At 39.0% G+C, this 22389-nt stretch overlaps 1 protein-coding gene across 1 annotated transcript; it reads left to right on the forward strand.

Annotated features, from left to right (window-relative positions):
- The first annotated feature begins 50 nt into the window (after window positions 1-50).
- Window positions 51-22148, forward strand: SAAL1 (serum amyloid A like 1). The gene is made up of 12 exons (XM_043481914.1): window positions 51-230; window positions 1586-1699; window positions 5343-5426; window positions 9074-9153; window positions 10676-10735; window positions 10870-10985; window positions 11334-11514; window positions 13804-13886; window positions 13975-14163; window positions 17116-17312; window positions 18924-19016; window positions 20041-22148. Exons 1-12 carry the CDS (start codon window positions 99-101, stop codon window positions 20131-20133), a joined length of 1422 nt encoding a protein of 473 aa, XP_043337849.1. The 5' UTR covers window positions 51-98; the 3' UTR covers window positions 20134-22148.
- The last annotated feature ends 241 nt before the right edge of the window (window positions 22149-22389 follow it).

The raw sequence follows: 22389 nt of genomic DNA on the forward strand, positions 1-22389 counted from the left end.
CTGTGGCGGGAGCTGCGCCGGGCCCTCTGGCGCCTGATGGTCTCTCGCCTCCTCCCGCGGCTTCCGGAGGAGCTCCCGCGCGCAGAGGCGGCCAAGTCATGGACCGCAATCCGTCGCCACCGCCGCCGAATCAGGACGGGGACGAGGAGGAGGCGGCCGGGGGGGACTGCATAGGCAGCACGGTCTACAGCAAGCACTGGCTCTTCGGCGTCCTCAGCGGGCTCATCCAGGTGCGGAAACGCGCGCCTCGCGCGGGCCACCCCCTCCTTTCCCCAGGCTGCCGCCCCGCCTCGGGCAGCCCCCTCCTGCCCCAGGAGCCGCCGTCCCTACGACGACCCCTCCCCAGGCCCCGGCGGCCGGGCCTACCCCCGGGCCTCCTGGCTGTCTCCCAGCGGACCCCAAAACTGCCGGCCGCCACTCTCTGTGTTGAAGTGTAATGGCAGGGATGCTGGAGTGCTTTTGGTTAAAATGTTTTATTTTTGTAAAATTTCCAAATATATGTGACCCTGTAAATGCATTGCTTACATGCAATGCATGTGATGCAGTGGGTTTTTGCTCCCCAGTGCCACTGTCGTTTCTGAAGCCCAGGTCGTAATTTATCTGTTTCGAGGACTTCCTCTTTAGTAGAATAAATGATTTGGGCTTCGTACAGCTCTGATGTCAAAAGCGCGGTTTGCCCTGCCTGACTTTGGGCAAGTCACGTAACCGACTTCTTTCCTAGTTTCTATAAAGTGGGGTAGTATTTGTATTATTGTTTGTAGAGTTATTGTGTAGATTAAATAAGATTATGATAGCCAGAGAATGCTTACCGTAGTTTGCCTTATGGGAACCTCTCAATAAATGTGGACGTTCTTCTCATGTTTCCCCAACTTTTTCCTTTACTTTCAATCACTGTCCTTCCTAGTCCATCTTGCACACAGCTGACCGAGTAATCTAAAAAAAAAAAAAAAAAAAAAATAGCGTCCATGGGAGTTCCTCATAGTTACCGTTGCCTACGGTGGAAAACTCATGTTTCTTAGGCTGGAATCTAGGACCCTCTGCAGCTTTTCCAGATTTATCTGCCCATGGCACGCTAAACTGCTCACCATTCCCCACACATTCTAGGCCCTTTCTTAACTCTGAACTCTTGTACTTTTCTCTGTCTCTTCTTCTTTAGAAGGACGAACTCCGATTTCCCCTCAGATTTAGCTTCAATATCCCCTCCTAAGAGAAGTTTGGGAAAACTTCTCCTAGACATAGGTCACTGGTCCATCTTTTTGTTTTTATGACTCTGTCCACAATTCAGTTGAGTCACTTACCTTTTCTGTTGTGATTATCAGTTTATATGTCTTTTCCCCACTGAATCCTAAACTACTTGGAAGTAAGTAGTTAAATCTTATTTACTTTTATATTTCTACCCCAGTGCCTAGCAGCAGTATTTACCCAAGGTACCCGAAGTACTAGTTTTTTTTAATAAAAGCTTCTTGCAAAAGAAGATACTTTGAGAATACTAATCTTCGTGACTTCTAAACCATTATGGGATAATATTACTGGAGGAGTGTTAATGGACAACATTTATTCATCTTCTTCCTTTGTGTTTCTGAAGATGGTTAGCCCTGAAAATGCCAAATCCAGCTCAGATGATGAGGAGCAGCAGATGGAGCTTGATGAAGAAATGGAGAATGAAATTTGCAGAGTATGGGATATGTCCATGGATGAGGTATGGGGTTGGAAATGAAACTGAAAAGACTGTTGAGTAAGGAGATGGTGAATAGTTCAGTCCTTAAGTCTCTTTGGATTTTGTCATGCTTCCACTGAATCTATTGAGCTGATGGTGTGGTTTTTCTTTTTGGTTTGTGAATATGAGCTACATTGATTGATTTTCAAGTTACTAAAATGTAGTTTAAAAATTTTATGTATATTCATGAGAGCAGTTAATTTCTTTCCATTGTCTGCTTTGGTACCAAGGTAACGTTGTCTTCACAGAATGAGGTGGGAAGTTTTCCCTCTTCACATTTCAGGAAGAGTTTGTGTAGAATTACTATTAATGCTTCCTTAAATATTTGGTGAAGTTCAACAGTGAAGCCATCTGATATTGGAGTTTTCTTTGTGGGAAGATTGTGGTTTTTATTTGTTTTTAGTTTTGTGTATATGTTAACATTTTTTTTAAATGAGTTTTATTGAGATACAAATCATTACCATAAAACTCACCATTCAATGGTTGTTAGTATATTGTGGGGAAGACTATAAATTTCTTTAATAAATATAGGGCTATTCTGGTTACTTTGGTAGTTTGTGTTCTTCAGGAAGTTAATCCACTTCATCCAAGTTATTGAATTTATTGGCATAGTAGTATGTTATTATCCTTTTAGTATCTGTAGTGATGGTTCCTTAATCTTTACAAATAATTAGCCTTTGGTTTCACTGATTTTTCTTTGTTGCTTTACTATTTTCTGTTTCATTGATATCCACTCTGATCTTTTATTATTTCCTTTCTTCTGCTTACTCTGGTTTAATATGCTCTTCTTTGTATAATTTCTTAAGGTAGAAGCTGAGGTTGTTGATTTGAGATCATTCTTTTTTAATATAGGCATTTAACACTATAAATATTCCTGTAAATATTGCTTTAGAACTGTTGTACAGCTTCTGATATGTTGTGTTTCATTGCATTTAGTTCAATTAATACTTTCTAATTTTCCTTAATTTTTCTTGGTTAATGAGTTAGCAGTACATTATTTAGGTTTCAAATATTTGGGGATTTTTTAGATACCTTTCTATTACTGTGGTTAGTGAACACTCTGAATTCTGTTAAATGTATTGAGACTCGTTTTATGGCCCAGTATTTGATCTGTCTTGGTAAATGTTCCGTATTCTCTTAAAAAGAATGTGTATACTCCTGTTGCTGGGTGGAAAGTGAAAGTGAAGTCGCTCAGTGGTGTCCAACTCTTTGCGACCCCATTTTCTATAGCCTACCAGGATCCTCAGTCCATGGGATTTTCCAGGCAAGAATACTGGAGTGGGTTGCCATTTCCTTCTCCAGGGGATCTTCCCAACCCAGGGATTGAACCCGGGTCTCCGCATTGTAGGCAGACACTTTACCGTCTGAGCCACCAAGGAAGCCCTGTTGCTGGGTGGAGTGTCCTGTAAATGTCAGTTTGATCAGGTCGGTTGAGAGTATTGTTTAAGTCTTCTCTGTCCTCCAACTGTTAAGAAGCTATGGTTTGAAAACATTTTTTTTAAAGAAATAAAACTCATGTTTCAAATGAAATGTTAGTGTGAAAACCTCATATAAAAAGGTGAAATAGAGCTACTGTTTGAGATCGTGGGTGGGGGGAGGCTCATGCCCGGGTCTTCTGTTTGTCCTCTTGTGGTGGTTCTTGAAGCGCCTCTGGAGAAGAGCTGCTTGCTGATTTACTGGCATAGAGTTCTTCCAGTGAAACTACACCCCAGCCGTATTCCCTGCCACTCGGTGTGTGAGCAGGGTCGGGGACTTCCAGGTGCTCCCTGCATTCGCATTTGCTCATGCTCTGTTCATGCAGCTCCCTGCATGGAATGTCCTCCACCCCATAAAATCTTGCCCATCTTTTATGGCCCAGCTCAAATGTCACCTCTCCTGTGATGTCTCCCCAGACACTCCAGCCAGGATTCCTCTCCTCTGCTCTCATGGAACCTGTTCATTCTTGTTATTCAGTGATTAAAGTTTTGAGCCTGTGTCCTCTGACAGATTTAAGTTCCTCCTCTTAAAAGCTTAACATCACTTCTTCAGAGATACCTTCTCTGATATATCTAGAGTAGGCCCCCTTACCTTGGTTTCTAGCACATACCATCTTGTTATCTTCTTTGTAGTACTTAGAATTTATGTATTAATAGATTAGTTGTTCGTATGTTTATTATTTATTTATCCCTCTAGAAGGAAAACTAGATGAAACTGAGACCTTATCCCTAATGTGTCTCCAGAGTTCAAAACAGTGCCTATTACTTGAGTTTTTCAGTAAATATTTTATAAGGACCTAATGAGTGGATGAATATCTAAGAGTTAAGAGTTAGTAGGGTGTGCTGGCTAAGAGCATGGGCTTGATCAGATTTCAAATTCTGATTCTGTTCTCCTATTTATTATATAATTTTGAGCAGGTTGCTTAACCTTTTAAAACCTTAGTTTGCTTATTAGTGTAATGATCATAACTACTTCTTAAGATTGTTTTCAGAATTAAATGAGGTAGTACTTCACTGGGACTTAATACTTGTTCAGTAAATGTTCGTTGCTGTTATTATTGTTGGCATTGATGTTATTAGGCGACCTTGTGCTACTCCACGAGTCATTGACTGTCATTAAATACCTAAGTCCCTGCATGCTGCGGAGAGATGCGCGCTTGACAGACAGCTTGATGACTTAGGGCGGAGAGCATCTGGCTCTGTGACTTTCAGTTTGGAGTATATCTTTGAAAATATTGTTCTGTCTGATCATGATCTCTGAATAAGTACAGTATGTCTCTCCCAGCCAGCAGTCATGCAGGTTACCGCAGTTTCAGCTGCTTTGAAGGATTACTGCCTCTCTCTTTGAGGGCGCTTTGAAGGGCATTTTTCATTTAAGCCACTTAGCATGTGTTAAACTAGAATACACGCCACAGGTTTGGTGAATATCCAAGGCGATAGGCAGCCAGAAGCTTAATTTTATTTTTCACTATTTTACAATGAAAATCTCCACAGCTAATTGATTTAGTTTTGGGGTTCACATTTCTAGTGAGATTGGGCCATATGTCCGCCCCTGGTTCATTTACCTGTGTGATGTGTCCCTTTAGGCCCTGGGGACCAGGCAGACTCTCTAGGCTGAACATGTGAAGCTGTTGCAATTACATTGTGATCAGAATTATTTCTGTTGAGGATTTTGAAAACAAAAGTTCTGATTCTGGGCATGGCCCAATCAATAGGAGCTTTCATCTGTTTTCTCTGTCAAGTTTTAAGCTCTTAGAAGACAAAAATTATGACTTACCTTTTTCCCCCTTATCCCATGTTCTAGCATGATACCTGGAATCAGCAATGTGTTTGAATGAATTAATGAGAATTCCTGGTGGGTAGAAAGATCATTAAGATAACTACATACACGGTAGAGAAAGGAGGACGGTCCTCTGGAATATCACAGTCACTTCAGATTTGCTTGTGGAATTGTTCCATTGCCTTGAGACCGTATACCATAGTGCTCTAATATTACTTTTGTCTGTTGACACAATTCCTAACCTTATGCATTTTTTTTCTTGTGCCTGAAAAGAAGTGTATATGAAATTCATTTTTTTTAAGGTTGCCTAAGCTATTGAGTTTAAGGAGGAATATTCAGCATCCAAGTTAATAATCATTTTTATTTTTAGGATGTGGCTTTGTTTCTCCAAGAATTTAATGCTCCTGACATATTTATGGGAGTATTGGCCAAATCCAAATGTCCTCGATTAAGAGTAAGTATGTACATTTCTAAAGCTGCCTCTTTGGAGCAGTGACCTAAAAGTGCTGGGTACTCTTTCATTTATCTCACTTTACTGTTCTGAAGTGGCTACAGATCAGTCTGCAGATGTTTATTGAACATTATCAGGTACCAAGTAATGTGCTATTTAAAATTATTACAGTTATAGAATTTTAGATTTGGGCTGGACCAGGGAGATCATTAGTTAGATTTAACAGCTGTGGGCACTGTAGATAGTCATAGCTATCATTATGCTGCTAATATGTGGTAGAACAGGGACCAATGCCTGGACTGCCCATTTCTCAGTTTATTGCCTTTTTCTTTTTTTTTAAGTCATAAAATCCTCCATTGCTTAAAAAAACCTTAATTCTAAACACAGCCTATAGCTCAGTACTTTCCATAATTTGAATCTGATTTGTCTTTCTTGCATAAAATCTGCCCTGCAGGTCGTCTTCTGATTAGCATGGCCTATCTGCTCCTCACCTCAGGAGCTTACTGTGATCATCACCTGCTCCGGGCTTTCCTTTGTGTGCCTCCCATCTCTTCTCAATATTCACATCTGTTTTCCAAGGTGGTACTTTTCTTCCAAGACTTCCCCAATAAGTAATCGCTCAGTGCCCAGTGATGGTAGTAAGTGCACCAGAACAGCTCTGTACTTTCATTGCCTTCCGTACTTTAGTGCCATTTAGGTTGCCCTGTGCTGTGTATGTTGTGGCTGATTTGTAAATATTTATTAGGTAATTATAATTATGAATGACTGCTATTTACTGAGTATTTCATTTTACTACTCTGTGAGGTAAGCATTGATCTCTCCTTTGTAAATAAAAGAACCAAGTCTCAGGTTAAGAAGTTTGTCTGGGGTCATACAACTAAGAAAGAATGGAGCTGGGATTGAGCCTAACCTGCCTGACTTCCATGTAACTGCTGTACTGTACCGTCTCTCTTTCTTTGAAATTATGAATGAAGTGGAGAATTCTATAGTATATTTTTACAAATTGAATGTTGGATTAAAATTTTATTTCATATAATGCACCACCTAAGTTAGGGCCTCTTGAAGCAATGAACCACTTTTTCCTTAGGTTGTTATATTAATATAAAGATTTGACAGTTGCATGACTTTCTCCTAGCTTTTTCAAATTTAGGTACTTAGTACTTAAAATAAGCTTATATTATTTTAAGAAAATAAGAATTGCTTCTTTTGGGAGTTAGTCCTGTTATTAATTATATATGTCTCTGAACCATAGCATGTTCGTGGCAGTGATTCTCAGCCTTTGCCACATGTTGCTAAGTCACTTCAGTTGTGTCCGACTCTGTGCGACCCTGTAGACGACAGCCCACCAGGCTCCCCCGTCCCTGGGATTCTCCAGGCAAGAACACTGGAGTGGGTTGCCATTTCCTTCTCCAATGCAGGAAAGTGAAAAGTGAGAGTGAAGTCACTCAGTCGTGTCTGACTCTTCGCGACCCCATGGACGGCAGCCTACCAGGCTCCTCCGTCCATGGGATTTTCCAGGCAAGAGTAATGGAGTGGGGTGCCATTGCCTTCTCCTTGCCACATGTTAGAATCACCTAAAATATTTGCTTCCCAACTGCAGCGTGTCCTAGAATCAGTGATTATTGGGTCCACCCCCAGGCTCTGATCCAGTAGTTTTGGGTAGGATTAAAGAGTTCTGACAGGTTTCCAAGTAATGTTAGTCAGGTTATGACCAGGACGAGGGCCCAAATTTTGAGATGCTTTGTCCTAGGAAGCTTCTTACAAATTGCAGGTCAGGCCATTCCCAGATCATACAGTCTCACCAAGTGTGAGGCTCCAGACAGCTTTTAAAGTCCCCCCTGGTTATTCCAGTGAGTAGCTGAGACTGGAAAACTTAGTGTTTGGTTGGAAGTTCAATTATTCCCTCTAGTTTTTAAGGGCAAGGTGTGTGCTGCTCTTCTGCTCCCGTTTTGTTTTACTCCTTTCCCTACATTTGACCACCCATGTTTTATTGAAGCTCTTTACTCATTTAACTTTGGTGCCACCCCACTCTCCTGGTCTCTGACCTCTCCAGTCACTTCTCTGTTACTTGTTTTGTCTTTTTACTTTCTTCCTACATGCTTCGTTTAAGGTGCACATCAGATCCTTTGTCCTTTCTTTATTCACTTCCTTGGTGAGTTCATCTACTCGACACCTTTCTTTAAGTGGCATATCTGTGTTTGTGCGGTGCCTCCCTTCTGATATCTGGTGTTCTGTCTCTTACCTTTCATCAAGCTCTGTCTGCTTGCATGGTGCATTTTCCAATCCAGAATTGCATATGTTCAAACTCAGTGCTTGTTGCGCTTATCCAGTTTTCAAAATCACATGATGTGCTTGATAAGCAACTTCCCACACCCTACTCTGGGGATTCTGATTCAATAGATCTGAGATGGGACATGGAAATTGGTATTTTCAGTACATTCCCTAAGTGATTTTTATGTTCTAGCAAGTTTGGAAGCACTATCCTAACTGAATTCATTGTGTTCTTTCCTGTGCTTCCTTTTCTAGTTGTTTTTGTCAATGGAACCAATCTGTCCTACTGGAGAAATAAAACAACTTGAAACCTAGGAGTTATGTTCAATTGCTTCTCTTTCCTCCCATCATACTATTCTGGTTTCACTTGAGTCTTTCTCAACTTCATCCATTTCTATACCTGCCATTGCCACCCTTACCTTCCTTCACCTTGATTTCAGAGGTGCAGTGTGATATAGTGGTTAAATGCTCAGCCTCTGAAATTTTGTTGTTTTCTAGTAGGAGATCTTGGGCAGGTTGTTTAGCTTCTCTGTGTTTTGATTTCCTCATCTGAAAAATGGGGATAATGATGGCACATACCTCATAAATTATTATACGAAATAGTACATGGAAAGTGCTTAGGGTAGTGCCTGAGAATAGTAAGTGCTAAGTAAGTATTAGCTGTTACTAGTGAAGTTAGCTCCTTTAAAAATTTTTTCACTATCATGTATTTTTGTTGCCAAAATAATCTTCCTAAAATATTACAGTATGTTGACCACTTTCTTGAGGACCTTCATGACTTCAGATAACTCAGATTAAGTCTAAACTCTTCAACATGATGTTTAGGGCCCTTAATCCTGATCCTTTCTATCTGCTGTACTTATCCCATGCTCTCCTCCCACCGTGTGCTACTAATATTGGGTTGGTGTAAGATGTAAAAGTTTGTGTAAGATGTCGTGGAAAAACCTGAACGGACTTTTTGTCTGACCCAGTAACTGTGTGCTAATACAGGCAGCTTTCTGTGTTAGCCTTTGTTCACTCTGTTGCATTATTCCCTTCCTGCTATGGCTGACACTTCCCCTCTCATTTGAATGTCTTGTTTGTACATTCAAATCCTATCAATCAAATATGACTCAGTTCATCCATAAGATTTCTTCTTCCACAAACTCCTGCCTGCCTTTGATCTTTCTTTTTCTTGTGTTTTTCATCTCCTCTCAAATACTACTGGACATTTGTCAAATTAGAAAACAGGCAGTATACTCCCGTGTGCTGCTTCCCTTTTTCTCTCCCCAGACTTGGCTCAGTGAAAGTTTTTTTTTTTCCTCTCAAGTTGTTATTTTTGTATATGTGTCTTTTACCTTAGAGCCTAACATTGTGACATGTGAAATTTGATTTGGCAGGAAATCTGTGTGGGAATATTAGGTAATATGGCCTGTTTCCAGGAGATATGTGTGTCCATCAGCAGTGATAAAAATCTTGGGTAAGTTTTACTACATAATCACTATGTTTTTAAAAGATAGACTCATATTTCATACCCCTAAGGAAATCCTTATCCATAAGAGAGGCAGGGAAACGTGGAACGTAGTACTTCCTTTCTCCTGGTGAGCACGCTCCAGGATCTGCTCTGTGTGTTGATGATGGCATCTGGGGGCTTCCGTACTATTTGGGGACATGATTCAGAATTTAAGCTGTTTTCAGCATTGGTTGCAAAGGAGCCTGAATCGTCACCCACATGGGATAAGAACCAGTGGGGCAGGGCTTGGAGATGGAGCACCTGACCAGAGTCTGAAACAGTTTAGGCTCAGGGAATCCAGAGGCGCAGAGCTGAAGTCTAAAACAACTAGACGTGTTGACCACAGTCACCCTGAGAATTTTGACTTAGATGGTGGGTGAAGTGGCTTGCCAACAGACTAGAGGATACAGGGTTGCCCCTGTGATTCCAAGGCTCTCATACTTCTGCTTAGAGGCTAGGTCTCTTCTAATTCTGTTAATCAGAATCTTAAAGAAATATGTGCCTACTGTAGGTTAAGAAAACTGTTCTAGGTTATTTTCAGGAAAAGCTGTAGGGCTTATCACAGGATTCAAGTACCTGGGGCCTCCAAAATAGAGGTTATTACCTCTTCTAGGTGTGGGAGGACTTTAAGATCCTAGTTTAAGGTGTTTATTCTTCCATAACTTAGAATCATTCATGGAATAAACGTCTCAGGATTTTGTTTGGTGTCTAGTGATACCTATTAAAAATCTGAATGAGTTATATTGACAAGTTTTATAAATGTAATTAAATACTTATCTTAAAAGTAATATGGAACAGTGTACATTGCTGATGAGATATACATTTCTTCAACCACCTTGGGACAGTTGGACATTACCTAGTCAAATTAGAAGATGCACTGTGACCCAGTAATGCCGCTTATAGGTATATAGTAAGAGAAATTGCACGCATAAATCAGGATACTCATACAAAAAGTATTATGACTGTTGCTTGAAAGAGCCCCAAATTGGAATAAGCCCAAATGTTCATCAGTAGTAGGCTGGAAAAATAAATTGTTTTATATTCATTCAGTGAAATGCTCCACAGCAGTGAATCTGCAGCTACCGGAACAAGATGGGTAGATTGTAAAGAGATGGCATTGGGCAGAAGAGCTCAGATGCGAAAGAGTACATACAATATCATTTCTTTCATATAAAGTTCAAAACCAAAATATATAAGTGAACTATAGGGTAAACCAGGAAAATGATTGCTGGAAAAGTCAGGATAGTAGTCATTTCTAGGTGGGAAGGAGAATTGTGGTTTGTAAGAGACACAGAGTGGCTACAGAGATGCAGCTCTGTTCTGTGTCTTGCTTTATAATTGTTCCCCAAGTGTAGATTTGCGTCTTACTAGTTTTTATGTATGTATGCCATATTTTCACAATTAAAATGTTTAAAAAGTTAAAAATTCTGTTTTGATATTTGAAATGAGAGAAGTGAGGCATATTGGGTTACCGTTGTTGTTTTTGTAGCCAGGTATTGCTGCACTGTTTGTATGACTCAGACCCTCCTACTCTGCTGGAAACAAGCAGGTATGCGTTCTTCTTTTTACGGATTCTCTGTACTCGCCCGTAAGGGGACCCAGGAGAGTTGAGTGGCCCCTTCCCTCTTGAAGTTGCTCTACTGTTTTTGGAAGATAGGTATTAAGCTCACATTTTTCACATAGGTTGTTGCTTACTTGCCTTTCCCAGACAGAAGTGGCCAGTGTCTGGGTTGAAAGAATTCGAGAAAATCCAGCTATTTATGATAGTATTTGCTTCATCATGTCAAGTTCAACAAATGGTAAGTCACCATGTAATCTAGAAAAAAAAAATCTTTAAAATTATATTTAATTTTTAGGAAACCACGTGACTGTTTCTAGAGGTCACTTAAAAACTAAGTGTTAGGTGAGATACTATTTCAGTTCAAGATATAAACTTTCTTCTTAAGCTCTCAAGATACTGATAAATATCCCACTTGAAAATGAAGGAACACAAGCAGATTTAAACAAAGGTAATAAACAGATTGCGCTTGGAATAAGTAATGCTTTGGTAAGATTTAGCTTTCTTGACATAGTTTTAGGAATTTTGATTAGACTTACTGCTTTAAAAATTTTGTTTCTTATTTCAATATGTCTTTTATTCTCTGCAGTTGACTTGCTGGTAAAGGTTGGGGAGGTTGTGGACAAGCTGTTTGATTTGGATGAGAAACTGATGTTGGAATGGATTAGAAGTGGACCTGTTCAGGCTCTGGACCAACCCCAGGAAGATTCTGAACAGCAGCCAGTGTTTCGACTTGTGCCCTGTGTACTTGAAGCTGCCAAACAAGTGCGGTAGGTGAGCTCCTCTGTGCAAAATGTTCTGGGAAAATCCCGTTGCTAGAAGCATCCTTACATATGTCTTCTTAGTTTCATTTCGACAGGATGAGTAGCACATAGCTGATCTTTGACAGGTTTGATTCACTACTAATATTGGTGACAGTGTATTTGCTCTTTGAAAGAATCATAATGGTGGCAAATACCTGTTCTAATATTAGTATTACTTAGCAATAGGCTGTTGTTCAGCATTAATTATGGTTACTGTCTTAAAATCTTCTGTAGTTTTGTATAATTTTATATCAAATGGAAAAGATTTTCTTTGTGCTTTATTTTTTACTGGCCATGTGACAACTTCTTCATTTGATGTCAGATATCATTTGTTTTCTTGCTGCTTGCATATATGTGCCAGTCTCGGATAAATGACTGTCTTTTGGGCTCTGGTGTCTTCCTAAGAGTGATTACTAGATCTTGTAGATCACTAGAACTGTTTTTTGCTGGTCACTAGAAAATTAATTTATGAATTGATCTGCCTTTTGGTCAACTCATTCTTTTTTTTTTTTTTTTTTGGTCAACTCATTCTTAATGCTTTATGACCTACTTTTTTTTTTGGCTGCTCCCCATGGCTTGTAGAATCTTAGTTCCCTGACCAGGGATTGAACCTGGGCCTTCAGCAGTGACAATGCAGAATTTCAACAACTGGGCTGCCAGGGAATTCCAAATAATCCACACTAAAACCTTTAAATTTTATGTCCTTTATCCAGGTGAGCATAAAACTCATCATTTTCCCCCAGACCTGCTTCTTCAGTATTCTCAATCACAATAAATGAGATAATCATTATTCCATTTGGATAATGTGGGAGAAATGTGGAAGCCATTACTGACACTTCCCTATCCCACCCTTTTCCCACGGCCAGTCAACCTCCAAGCCTTGTTCCTAACTCTTTAAAAGCGCTTGTTTATTTGGCTCCATCAGGCCTTAGTTGTGGCATGCCCGTTCTTTGTTTGTGCCACGCAGACTCACTGGTTGCGGTGCACCAGGCTTAGTTGCCCCTTGGCATGTGGGCGTTGTACCACCCGGGGATTAAACCTGCATCCCCCACATTGCAAGGCAAATTCTTAACTACTGGACCACCGGGGAAGTCTCTTTTCCTGACTTTTTGGAACTTTGTCTGTGCCCCTGCCAGGCTACGATGGACAGTTGCACACCTGGACAGCTGCACCATTCTCTTAACCTGAGTTCCCAGCCTCAAGGCTCACTCTTCCAGGCCTAGACTATAGAGCTGTCTTTCCAGAACATACACTGATCATCTCACTTTCATGCTTCAGACTCTTCAGTTGCCTTCCTTTGAATGAGGTCCAGATTTTTATGGCTTACCAGGCCCTATACAGTGCTTCTCCATCCTTATTCCCGTCCTCTGTTTCAGCCACATGAAATTTCCTTCATTTCTTCAACTGAACCAAGCTATCTTGACTCCAAGCCATTGCACACCATGTTGTCTCTGCCTCCAACATTTCTTTGCCCCTTTCAGGGCAAACCGTTTCTCTTAGGATATGTTACCTGACTCTCCAAACTAAATTAAGTCTGCTACATGGATATCTTTCTGGTGTTACATTCATATCACTTTACTGTTATTATCCCTATAATTATCGTCTTTGCTTTTAGACAGTAAATTTCATGAAGGTAAGGGTGTTGTTTATGTATCTGTTTTCCCAGCCTCTAGCATAGTGCCTGCAAGCTGTAGGCACTTATGAACCATCTTTTAGTTGTTCACTATCTTTTCACTTAATTGTGTGGTTGAAGAACTAGGTCTGTGAGTTTAGGAATCCAGACTGTTGATCACAAAAACTATACTTACCAGGTTTTAGCATTCTCAGCTCGGCGGGTAAGGTGATCCTATAAAGTTTTAAGATCATCATCATTGTCAGTGCTTGTGCAGTGGGCCTCACATTCATTCTGTTGACGTCTCAGTCACTTTTTGTCTGATGATTCAAGTAAACCAGCACGGTGAGGTATCTGTCACTTGGTAGGTTTCTGCATTGTTAGTTTCATGGGCCAAGGTCAAAAAGAATTTTTACTTCTTGCCCAGTGTGTGTTGATTGTACTACATGATATTTGTTTTTTGACTGTTTCCTCCATTAGAATGTAAGCTCTGGTGAACAGAGGACTTTGTCCTGTTCCCTTTTTCATCCTTAGCATGTAGGGCAGTGCCTAGTACCATGATAAATATTTATTTATTGAATAAATGAGTGGTCACAGTTCCACAGACCGAGAGTTGATTGAATGCTTTTGCTTGTTGTATTTAGCTCTGAAAATCCAGAAGGACTCGATGTTTACATGCATATCTTACAGCTGCTCACCACGGTAGACGATGGAATTCAAGCAATTGGTAAGATGTTGAATGGGGGAGCACAATAGTTATTCATTTAATTGTTTTCTGTTTTTTAACTATTACTTTCTTCGTCATCTTTATCAAGTGCAGTGTCCAGATACTGGAAAAGACACTTGGAATTTACTTTTTGACCTGGTGTGCTGTGAGTTCTGCCAGGCTGATGACCCGCCCATCATACTTCAGGAGCAGAAAACAGTGCTGGCCTCTGTTTTCTCAGTATTGTCTGCCATCTATGCTTCACAGGCTGAACAGGAGTATCTAAAGATAGGAAAAGGCAAGTGTAATTTTAGTTCACTAAGTTAAATTCCGGTTCATCAGATGTGTTTGTTGTTCATTTTATTCCTTTCTTCGATTTTTCTGGTGCTTTTATTCCCTTGAATAAAAAAATACCACATGCTAAATACTAGTGCTTGTAATCTGACCATTCAGAGATAACTACTATACACTCACATCCATATGTATTTTTTTTTCCTGTTTTTTAGGCAGCTTTTTTCATTGAGAAATATAAATGAATATTTTCCTCTGCAAACACATGGTCTTTCACAGAATAATTTTTATGACTAATACAATTAAATCCATGACCCATCTAGAATTTATTCTGGTGTTACATGTGAGATGTGGTTTCACATTTTTTCCAGATGGCTGCCCAGCTGTCTCAATATTGCTGAGTGAATAAACCAGTTTACCCACACGGATTTGAAAGTTCATTGTTACTGTGTTTTAGATTTCCATATGTATTTTATTCATTTCTGTTGCTGTATTCCTGTATCCATAGCAATAGTGTTTTAATTATTAAGACTTTATGTTTTGATACCTAGTAGGGCTAGTCCTCCTTCATTCTAATATTTCAGTATCTTTTTGACTATTATTCTTTTTTTTTTAACACTGAGTTAGATCGACAAGTTCCAAACAAAACCAAAATGTCTTCTTGACTTTTTTGATTGAGATGTTAAATTTATAGTGTCTGAGAACATATGCTATTCCATTTGTTCAAGTCTTATGTCTCTCAGTAATGTTCTTTGATTTTTTTCATACAGATCTTCATATCTCTTATTAGGTTTATTCGCAAATATTTTGTGTGTTGCTCTTGTCTCTGGTGTCTCCCGCTGATTACTGTTGGAATATATGAGAATTGTTGGGTTTCTGTATATTAATTTTGCGTCAGTTGCTTAGTCACTAAGCACGTCAGCTGTTTGCGGCCTCATGGACCGTAGCCGGCCAGGCTTCTCTGTCCTTGGGATTTCCCAGGCAAGAATACTGGGGTGGGTTGCCATTTCCTTCTCCAACTGAGTTCTGTTACTGTTTTTAGTGGTTGTTCCAGTGGTAATTTTGGACTTTATCTGACACTCCTTTTAGTTTAACCTAGATATGTTTTTTCACTTTTCTACCTCTTTGTTATTTAATGGGTTGCCGTTTACCTCTGGGGTTATGTAATAATGGTGATCTTTACCTTTTTCCTGACTTTAATTGGCCATGATTCTAGAGCTTCATTAATCATGATGCTGTTTTAGACTTAAGCTGTTTATATTGTACCATTTGAGGACTTACTAATCTGTTTCTATTTTATTAAGAGTTTTTAATTGAAAATAAATGTGGACTGTTTTCAAGTGTCTTTTTTGCACTTATGGATAAATTACCTGAGGAGTGACATTGAGTACAAATGTGAGGGAGTAATGAAGTGAGTCATGTGAATACTTGGGCAGAAAGCATTCCATACAGAGAGAACAGCAAGTGTAAAAGCCCCAAATTAGAAGTATGCCTGGTGTATTTGAAGAAGAGAGTGAAGCCGTATATGACTGGGGTGGGAAAGAGAAATAGCACCTGGGGCCAGAGAGGTAATGGGGGTTGGGTGGGGAGGGCCTGACTTTGGCTTTTGCTCTGAATGAGCTAGGGAACTGTGGGAGTTGTAAGCAGAGGATGGACAGACATGAGCAGACTTTAACAGGCTTTCTGTGGGGGCGAAAGGGAGACTAGTTAGGAGGCTGCTGTGGCAAGAGATGGTGTAACTTGCTTAAGGTGGTAATGGGGAGGTGGTGGGGGAAAATAGTCAGACTCTGATCATTTTTAAATAGTGCCAACAAGATTCGCCAACTAGTAGAATGAGGAGTGTGAGAAAAGTCAAGATCTGTCTGGCATTTTTGTGCAAAAGAATTGCCATTTACTAAGGTAGAAAAGACTGGTTTTTAAACCTGGTACGGTTGAGATGTCGACTCCATGTCCAGCTGGAGCAGTTGAGCTGACAGTCTTGAGTCTGGAGCAGAGGAGAGAGGGCTGAGCTGGACTGTAAATGTTGGAGTTGTCAGCTGTTATGCTTATTAGGTCTTCCATAAACCTTAGTTACTTCTTTCAACTTGATTTGATGTGAAAAGAGGGAAAATTACTATCTTTTACTGCCAATATGTTTGTCCTTTACATCATTTGTAGTTTAACGAATGTTGATGGCGTGTTGTGTAGTATATATTCATTATAAATTGCCCATCTTTGTCTCCCATAATACTTACTTTCTTTGCTTAAATCCTCTTTCATCAGATATAAAGTTCGTATCCCCCGTTCTCCTTTTGTCTGCATTTGCCTCTGATAGTTTTGTCTGTATTATTTTTTTCAACCTTTCTGAATCCTTTGCTTTAGATGTGTTGATTTCTTTTCAGTAAATGAGTTAAACCATTTAAATGTGTTGATAGTTATGTTTGATCTGAATATTGTCATATTATATTTTTCATGATGTACGTTTATATTGAAATGCTTCAGTATATGACTTATTTGCTTTGTTTTGTGAGTATATCTGAGATTTAGTAAGGTTAATAGCTTTGTAACTGTCTCAAAATACAATTATAATGCCCCTCATTAAAAAAAAATTCTTAAAATCTAATAATAAAGCATATATCTCCATGTTGGCTATTTTTTATCCATTTCCCTGGTATTTTCAAACTAAAAACTTAAATCTTGAGGGGGGAGGCAGTTCCTGAATTATATTTTTCTATATCTATCCTTTTTCATCATTTCGGGTTTCTTTTTCAATCTGTTTTATTCATTTGCTTATTTGAGAGTATAAAAACGTAAGCCTCTTGAAGTCTGAGGCCTTGACAATCTTGTTTACCACCATATCTACAGCACCTAAAATACAGTGGTGTCTAGTATTAGTAGGTGTTCAGTACATGTGCAGGAATGAATGAATGGTGACCAAATTTAACTGGCTGATTCCTTGCCCCTTGATTTGTTTGTACAGTGGATCTTCCTCTAATTGATAGCCTGATTCGTGTCTTACAAAATATGGAACATTGTCAGAAGAAACCAGAGAACTCAACGGAGTCTAACACAGAAGAAACTAAAAAGTCTGATTTAAACCAAGATGATTTCCACTTGAAAATCTTGAAGGATATTTCATGTGAATTTCTTTCTAATATTTTCCAAGTGTTAACAAAGGTAGGAGAGAAGCATAAAATGCTCTCCAGCAAAAGAAAGTATGGATTGCTTTCTGCTCCCAAATTTTATTGTTAGTGTTTTTTTTTTTAATTTTACATAAATTTGGGAAAATAGAGAAAGAAAAAACTTATCATTATAAGTTTATACTCAAACTAAGAGCTGATGTAAATTAGTATATTTATTTATGTGCATTTCATATACTTCTCACCAGTTATATAATTTTTGGAGGCCACTCTTTTCACTTAACATTATAAACAGTTTTCCTGACTCCACATCAATACACTGAAAAACTTTTCACTGAGAACCAGTTTGTTTAATACTCAATTTGCCAAAAATTGGTTTTCAAAATTTACTGTAAACTTGTCTTAAGAAGTATTCTTCCTAAATACATGTAGGATTGTTAGCATATTCTTTCTTTGAGCATATTCTTTCTAGCCATATTTTAGGAAGAATATGCTTATGCATGCAACAATGAAGATCATATTCATTGATGCTTTTAAAAAGAATATGCCTTAAAACAAGCTTCAGTTATTCTGATGATTTATATTTTTGGTGAATTATCATGCTTCCCTTTTCCAGATTTGGGATTATTACCTTAACATAGGTTTTCAGAAGCTAGATGGCTGGGTTCGACATGATAAATGTAAAGATGACTGAGGCATAAATGGCTATATATTGCCAAAATGGTCTTGACATGTGAAAAGTGTTGATTTTCCTTGATCCTTAATGTTGTGTATTGTAATTTTTATATCAAGTAAAATACAATAGGTGATATATTGCACCTTATTTTGATTTGCATTTTTTTTATTATTAGTGAGATTGAATATCTTTCCATATATTTGTGTATTATTTGTGTGTCCTGCTTTATAAACTTATCCATCTTGATTTTTTTATGAACTCCTTGGGTAATTCTATATCTTTTGCATATTTTTTACCAGTATTTTTCCCATTGTTTGTTGTTTTTGTTTCTTTGGAGGGAGGGATGTAGGTGTTTCTTAATTTTTATGTGATAAGAATATAGGAAGAAAGTGGGCAAAGAATAAACCGGGGATATGTCTTGAAAATTCTGGTATGCCATACTTAATGGAATTTGGACTTAATCTTGAGGAAATTGAAGAACTACTAGAGTTTTTTTTGAAGCACCAAGTGATATGACCTGTTTAGAAAGATTATTCCAGAGGTGGTAGAGGATTAGAATGAGTTGAAGCTGCAAGACAGGAGACCAACCAACAGGCTCTTGTGGCTGGTAATCTTCAAGGAAAAAGAGTGAGAGCTTAGACAGTGGAAGAGGGGATGGAGAGCAGGGGTGGGATGAGAGATTTAGTAGAGTAGAACTAAACACGTAGGTGGAGGGGCTGGCAGCAGAGGAGGACGTCTTGGCGATAGCCTACATTTTTGGTTTGTGCAGCAGGCCTGGTGGGTGGTGGGGCCTTCAATGGAGCACATGTTTGGGTTAGACAAGGAGGAATGAGGGCAGGTTCAGTTCGGAGCATTTGAAATGCCTGTAGGATCAGTAGGGAACTGGATAAACTGATTTGTATTTATTCGCCAGATGTAGCTTTAGAAATTTTCCTTTTTTTGTTAACAGATCTTTTTCTTTCTTTGTTTTAGGAGACTGTAACTCAGGGACTAAAGGAGGGCCAGTTAAGCGAACAGAAGTGTTCCTGTGCATTTGAAAATCTTCTTCCTTTCTATAGCCCTGTGGTGAGTATGAGTAAAGTTATAGGTGGCCGAGTTTCAGGGGATTGCTCTGTAAAATGTTTTAAGTAATAAGCAGTTGATCTCTGAGGCCTTTGTGAAAAAGGATGGTGCATATACCACCCTTGATTCAGTGCCTTTGTCAGATAGATGACTGCTGGGCAACTCATGGCACCAGCCTGGGTAGCACTTCAGATTTTAGGAGAAAGGAATCAACACTGAATTTATAGCATCCTTTTCTGTTGTAGCATATATATTAATTAAAAATAAGATTCTCAGATAGGTACAGTCAATAGGTTTTTATGGTCCTTCAAATTACATTGCTCTTGCTACCATTAGAGGCAATTTCAAAATAACTTTTTTTTTTTAGGAAAATGAAATGTGGACTGTGGGAGTGAGGGAGTGGGTCAGAAAGGAGGATGATAATATAACTCTGGTAATGGACCCTCAAGGCAAATCATCAGTAGGAGGAGAAATATTAGTTTAAAAGTAAACGAGGGGACTTCCCTGGTGGACCAGTTGGATAAGAATCCCCCTGACAATGCAGGGGACATGGGTTCGAACCCTAGTCTGGGACGATTCCATATGCTTCCGAGCAGCCATGTGCCACAGCTACGGAGCCTGTCCCCTGGAGCCCGTGAGCCGTAACTGCTGAGCCTGAGTGCCCTGGAGCCTCATGCCACAACCGCTGAGCTGGCTCGCATAGAGCCTGTACTCCACAAGAGAAGCCACTGCAGTGAGAAACCCCTGCTCGCCGCAACTGGAGAAAGCCCTCACCCCGCACAGCCAAAAATAAATAAATAAATAAAAGTAAAAGTAAGCAAAGTGGTAAGGGCTAGGCATTTTCTTGGTGTTTCAGAGGACTATCCAGGAAGTGCTATTCTTGTCACCTGCCAATCTGTCTACATTTCTTTTCCATTGGACTGTTTAGAAGACATAGGTAGAGCATTTTTACAGACAGTAGTCAGTATCTTTTTAAGGTATCTTTTCCTCTACTTATTTTTATTTGATTCTTTTGTTTAACTCACAGGTGGAAGACTTTCTCAAAATTCTCCGTGAAGTTGATAAGAATCTTGCTGGTAACCTGGAAGAAGGCTTCCCAAGTTTGAAGATTCAGACTTAAAAACTATTAAAATCCCTCTGCCCAAGAAATGGACTCGCTGACTGTTGAAATTAACAAATAGGAAATATTACACCATAATTGTTTGGTATTATACTCATGCCCTTCTCCTCCAGCCTTACCTCATTTTTGTTTGGCATTGAAATATTTTCACTACCATCAAACATTATCTCCCTCCCCTCCTTTTTTTTTTGTGTGTGTGTTGGTTGTACAGTATTTGTCTTCAGGTAAAGAAAACAAAATTATAGAGGTCCTTTTTAGAATATTTGAGGGGTCACTGAGGATTTTCTTCATAACTCAATTTGATTTTTACTCAGAATTTTGTATTTATATCTACTGCAAGTGCATTCAGCTGCAGTAGTAGAAAACCCTACTACAGTAGCTTAATCTGTTAACTTGTATGTATTTTATGCAATAAGTCCAGAGGTGTACAGTCCAGCCCTGATATGGTGGCTCAGAGGACCCTGACTCCTTTTAACTCTGTGTGGTCTGCCGGGTAGACCTTTGTGTTCATTACTGTTGTCTTTTGGTTAAAGGGACTATAATACCTCTGGTCCTTTCTTCCACATTCATGGAAGGAAAAAGAGAAAGAGGCCAAGGGGCTTTCTCTTAACAAATCATTACTTTTTATTTGGAGAAGATAGCCCTCCTTGACCAGAGCCATGTCTTATGTCCGTCCCTAATTGTAGGTATTTGAAATCAAGAACTTTTTTTCTTTCTGGCCTCTATAGGAGAGATAGGCAAGAGAGAAAGGAGATATAAATGGCTTTTGAGTGTACCCAGTTCATGGTGTTTGCCACAATATGCAGGCCTTTCTATCCATTTTAATTGTTTTGATTCCATGCTAGGTTGTTAGTAACAATCAAAAGCAATGACTGGTTTAGCTTTGTTGCAGTTCAGGTTTTTTCCGGTGTTTTATGTGTGAAGATGAAAACGCTAACATTCTGATGAAAGCACACCAGCAAAATTCTCTGGTTTAATTTCAGAAAATGATTTTCTTGAGTGACTTCAGATTTTTAAAGTTATGATTGAGGAAGTTTCATAACTTCTGGTTGTTTACAGACTGTTACATGTGATTTTCCTGTCACACTGGATCATTCAATATAGTGCTTCCTAATGAAACGTATTCTGAGAATCAACCAGGTACACTTATAGGAAGTACTCAGTTTGTATTATTTCAGTTACTGAAAGTGAACTTTTAGTAGATTTTCAGAAAATAGCAGTTATGAATGAAAAAGCCAACTTTTTAAGCTTCTCTTCTGGTTTAGCCTCTTCTCAGTCTATTGCAGAATCTTTTAAATTTTTAATCTTTAAAGCATTAGTCTTGCCTCACACTTTGTATTCTTTCCTTGAATGACTTTTGCTGATAAAACACAGGGTTTTCCTGTGCTGTTTGTAAGAGATATATAATTTCCAGTTTGGGGGTAATTTTAGTGTTGAGAGTACCCTGTCAAAAAGAATTGAACTATGAAGTTAAAATCTTACAATTAAACTCTAGTTGGTAGGTTTGCTTTGTGTATATTTGTATGTCTTTGGTGGTGACCTATCCGCTAAGTGGAATGTGACTTTAACGTGAGCTTTCAAAGGCACCTATGTAATCACTCCTACCTGCTAGGCAGTGCTAAAAATTCTACTTCTGTTATCTCTTAAAGTTTAAGGTTAAAGATGCAAATAAGCCTATTAGAGTAATACTCCAAGTTATGTTTAACGGTAGTGTATAAATTCACATTCTCTGTTCCTGAGGGCACATTTTAAAAGGGGGAGCACAGGAACCTTGGGTGTCTGAGCAGAAGACTGCCATTCAGAGTGGCCAGATTACAGAGGGAGAAAAAGGATACATCAGGGGGAGGCACGGGATGTTCAGGTTGTTTTCTACTTCCATTTCTGCCTTGAACCTGACTTATTGATGCTTCTTGCTGTTGTAACATTATGAAGTGTTGCATATTTTCATAGTACTTGGATATGTTTGAAAACTTTGTAAATCTGTGAATTATAATAAATAGTTTTTTTTTAAGTGAGCAATGTTAAAACTTTTTTTAAAAATGCTACACAGTTTGAAGAGTTTACCAAAAATTAACGCTTATATGAATTACAATGATATTTTTAAATGGTGCTTTCTGCAGAAGCAGGTTCAGGAGCACTGGACTCTGAAAATCATGTAACTTGCAAGGCTGAAGACCCTATTTGGGGGCAGCCAGTCATATTTATTGTCTACTATGTACCAGGTGTTGTTCTAAATATTAGGAAGACAGCAGTCAA

This window comes from Cervus canadensis, chromosome 11 (assembly GCF_019320065.1).
Source record: "Cervus canadensis isolate Bull #8, Minnesota chromosome 11, ASM1932006v1, whole genome shotgun sequence".
Classification (NCBI taxonomy): domain Eukaryota; kingdom Metazoa; phylum Chordata; class Mammalia; order Artiodactyla; family Cervidae; genus Cervus; species Cervus canadensis.

Bases quoted from the DNA above. Each gene is read 5' to 3' on its own strand.
- SAAL1 (XM_043481914.1), top strand. From the start codon at position 99: ATGGACCGCAATCCGTCGCCACCGCCGCCGAATCAGGACGGGGACGAG. The intron at 1,700-5,342 runs GTATGGGGTTGG...TTTTATTTTTAG, and splicing joins GGGATATGTCCATGGATGAG to GATGTGGCTTTGTTTCTCCA. The intron at 10,986-11,333 runs GTAAGTCACCAT...TATTCTCTGCAG, and splicing joins CATGTCAAGTTCAACAAATG to TTGACTTGCTGGTAAAGGTT.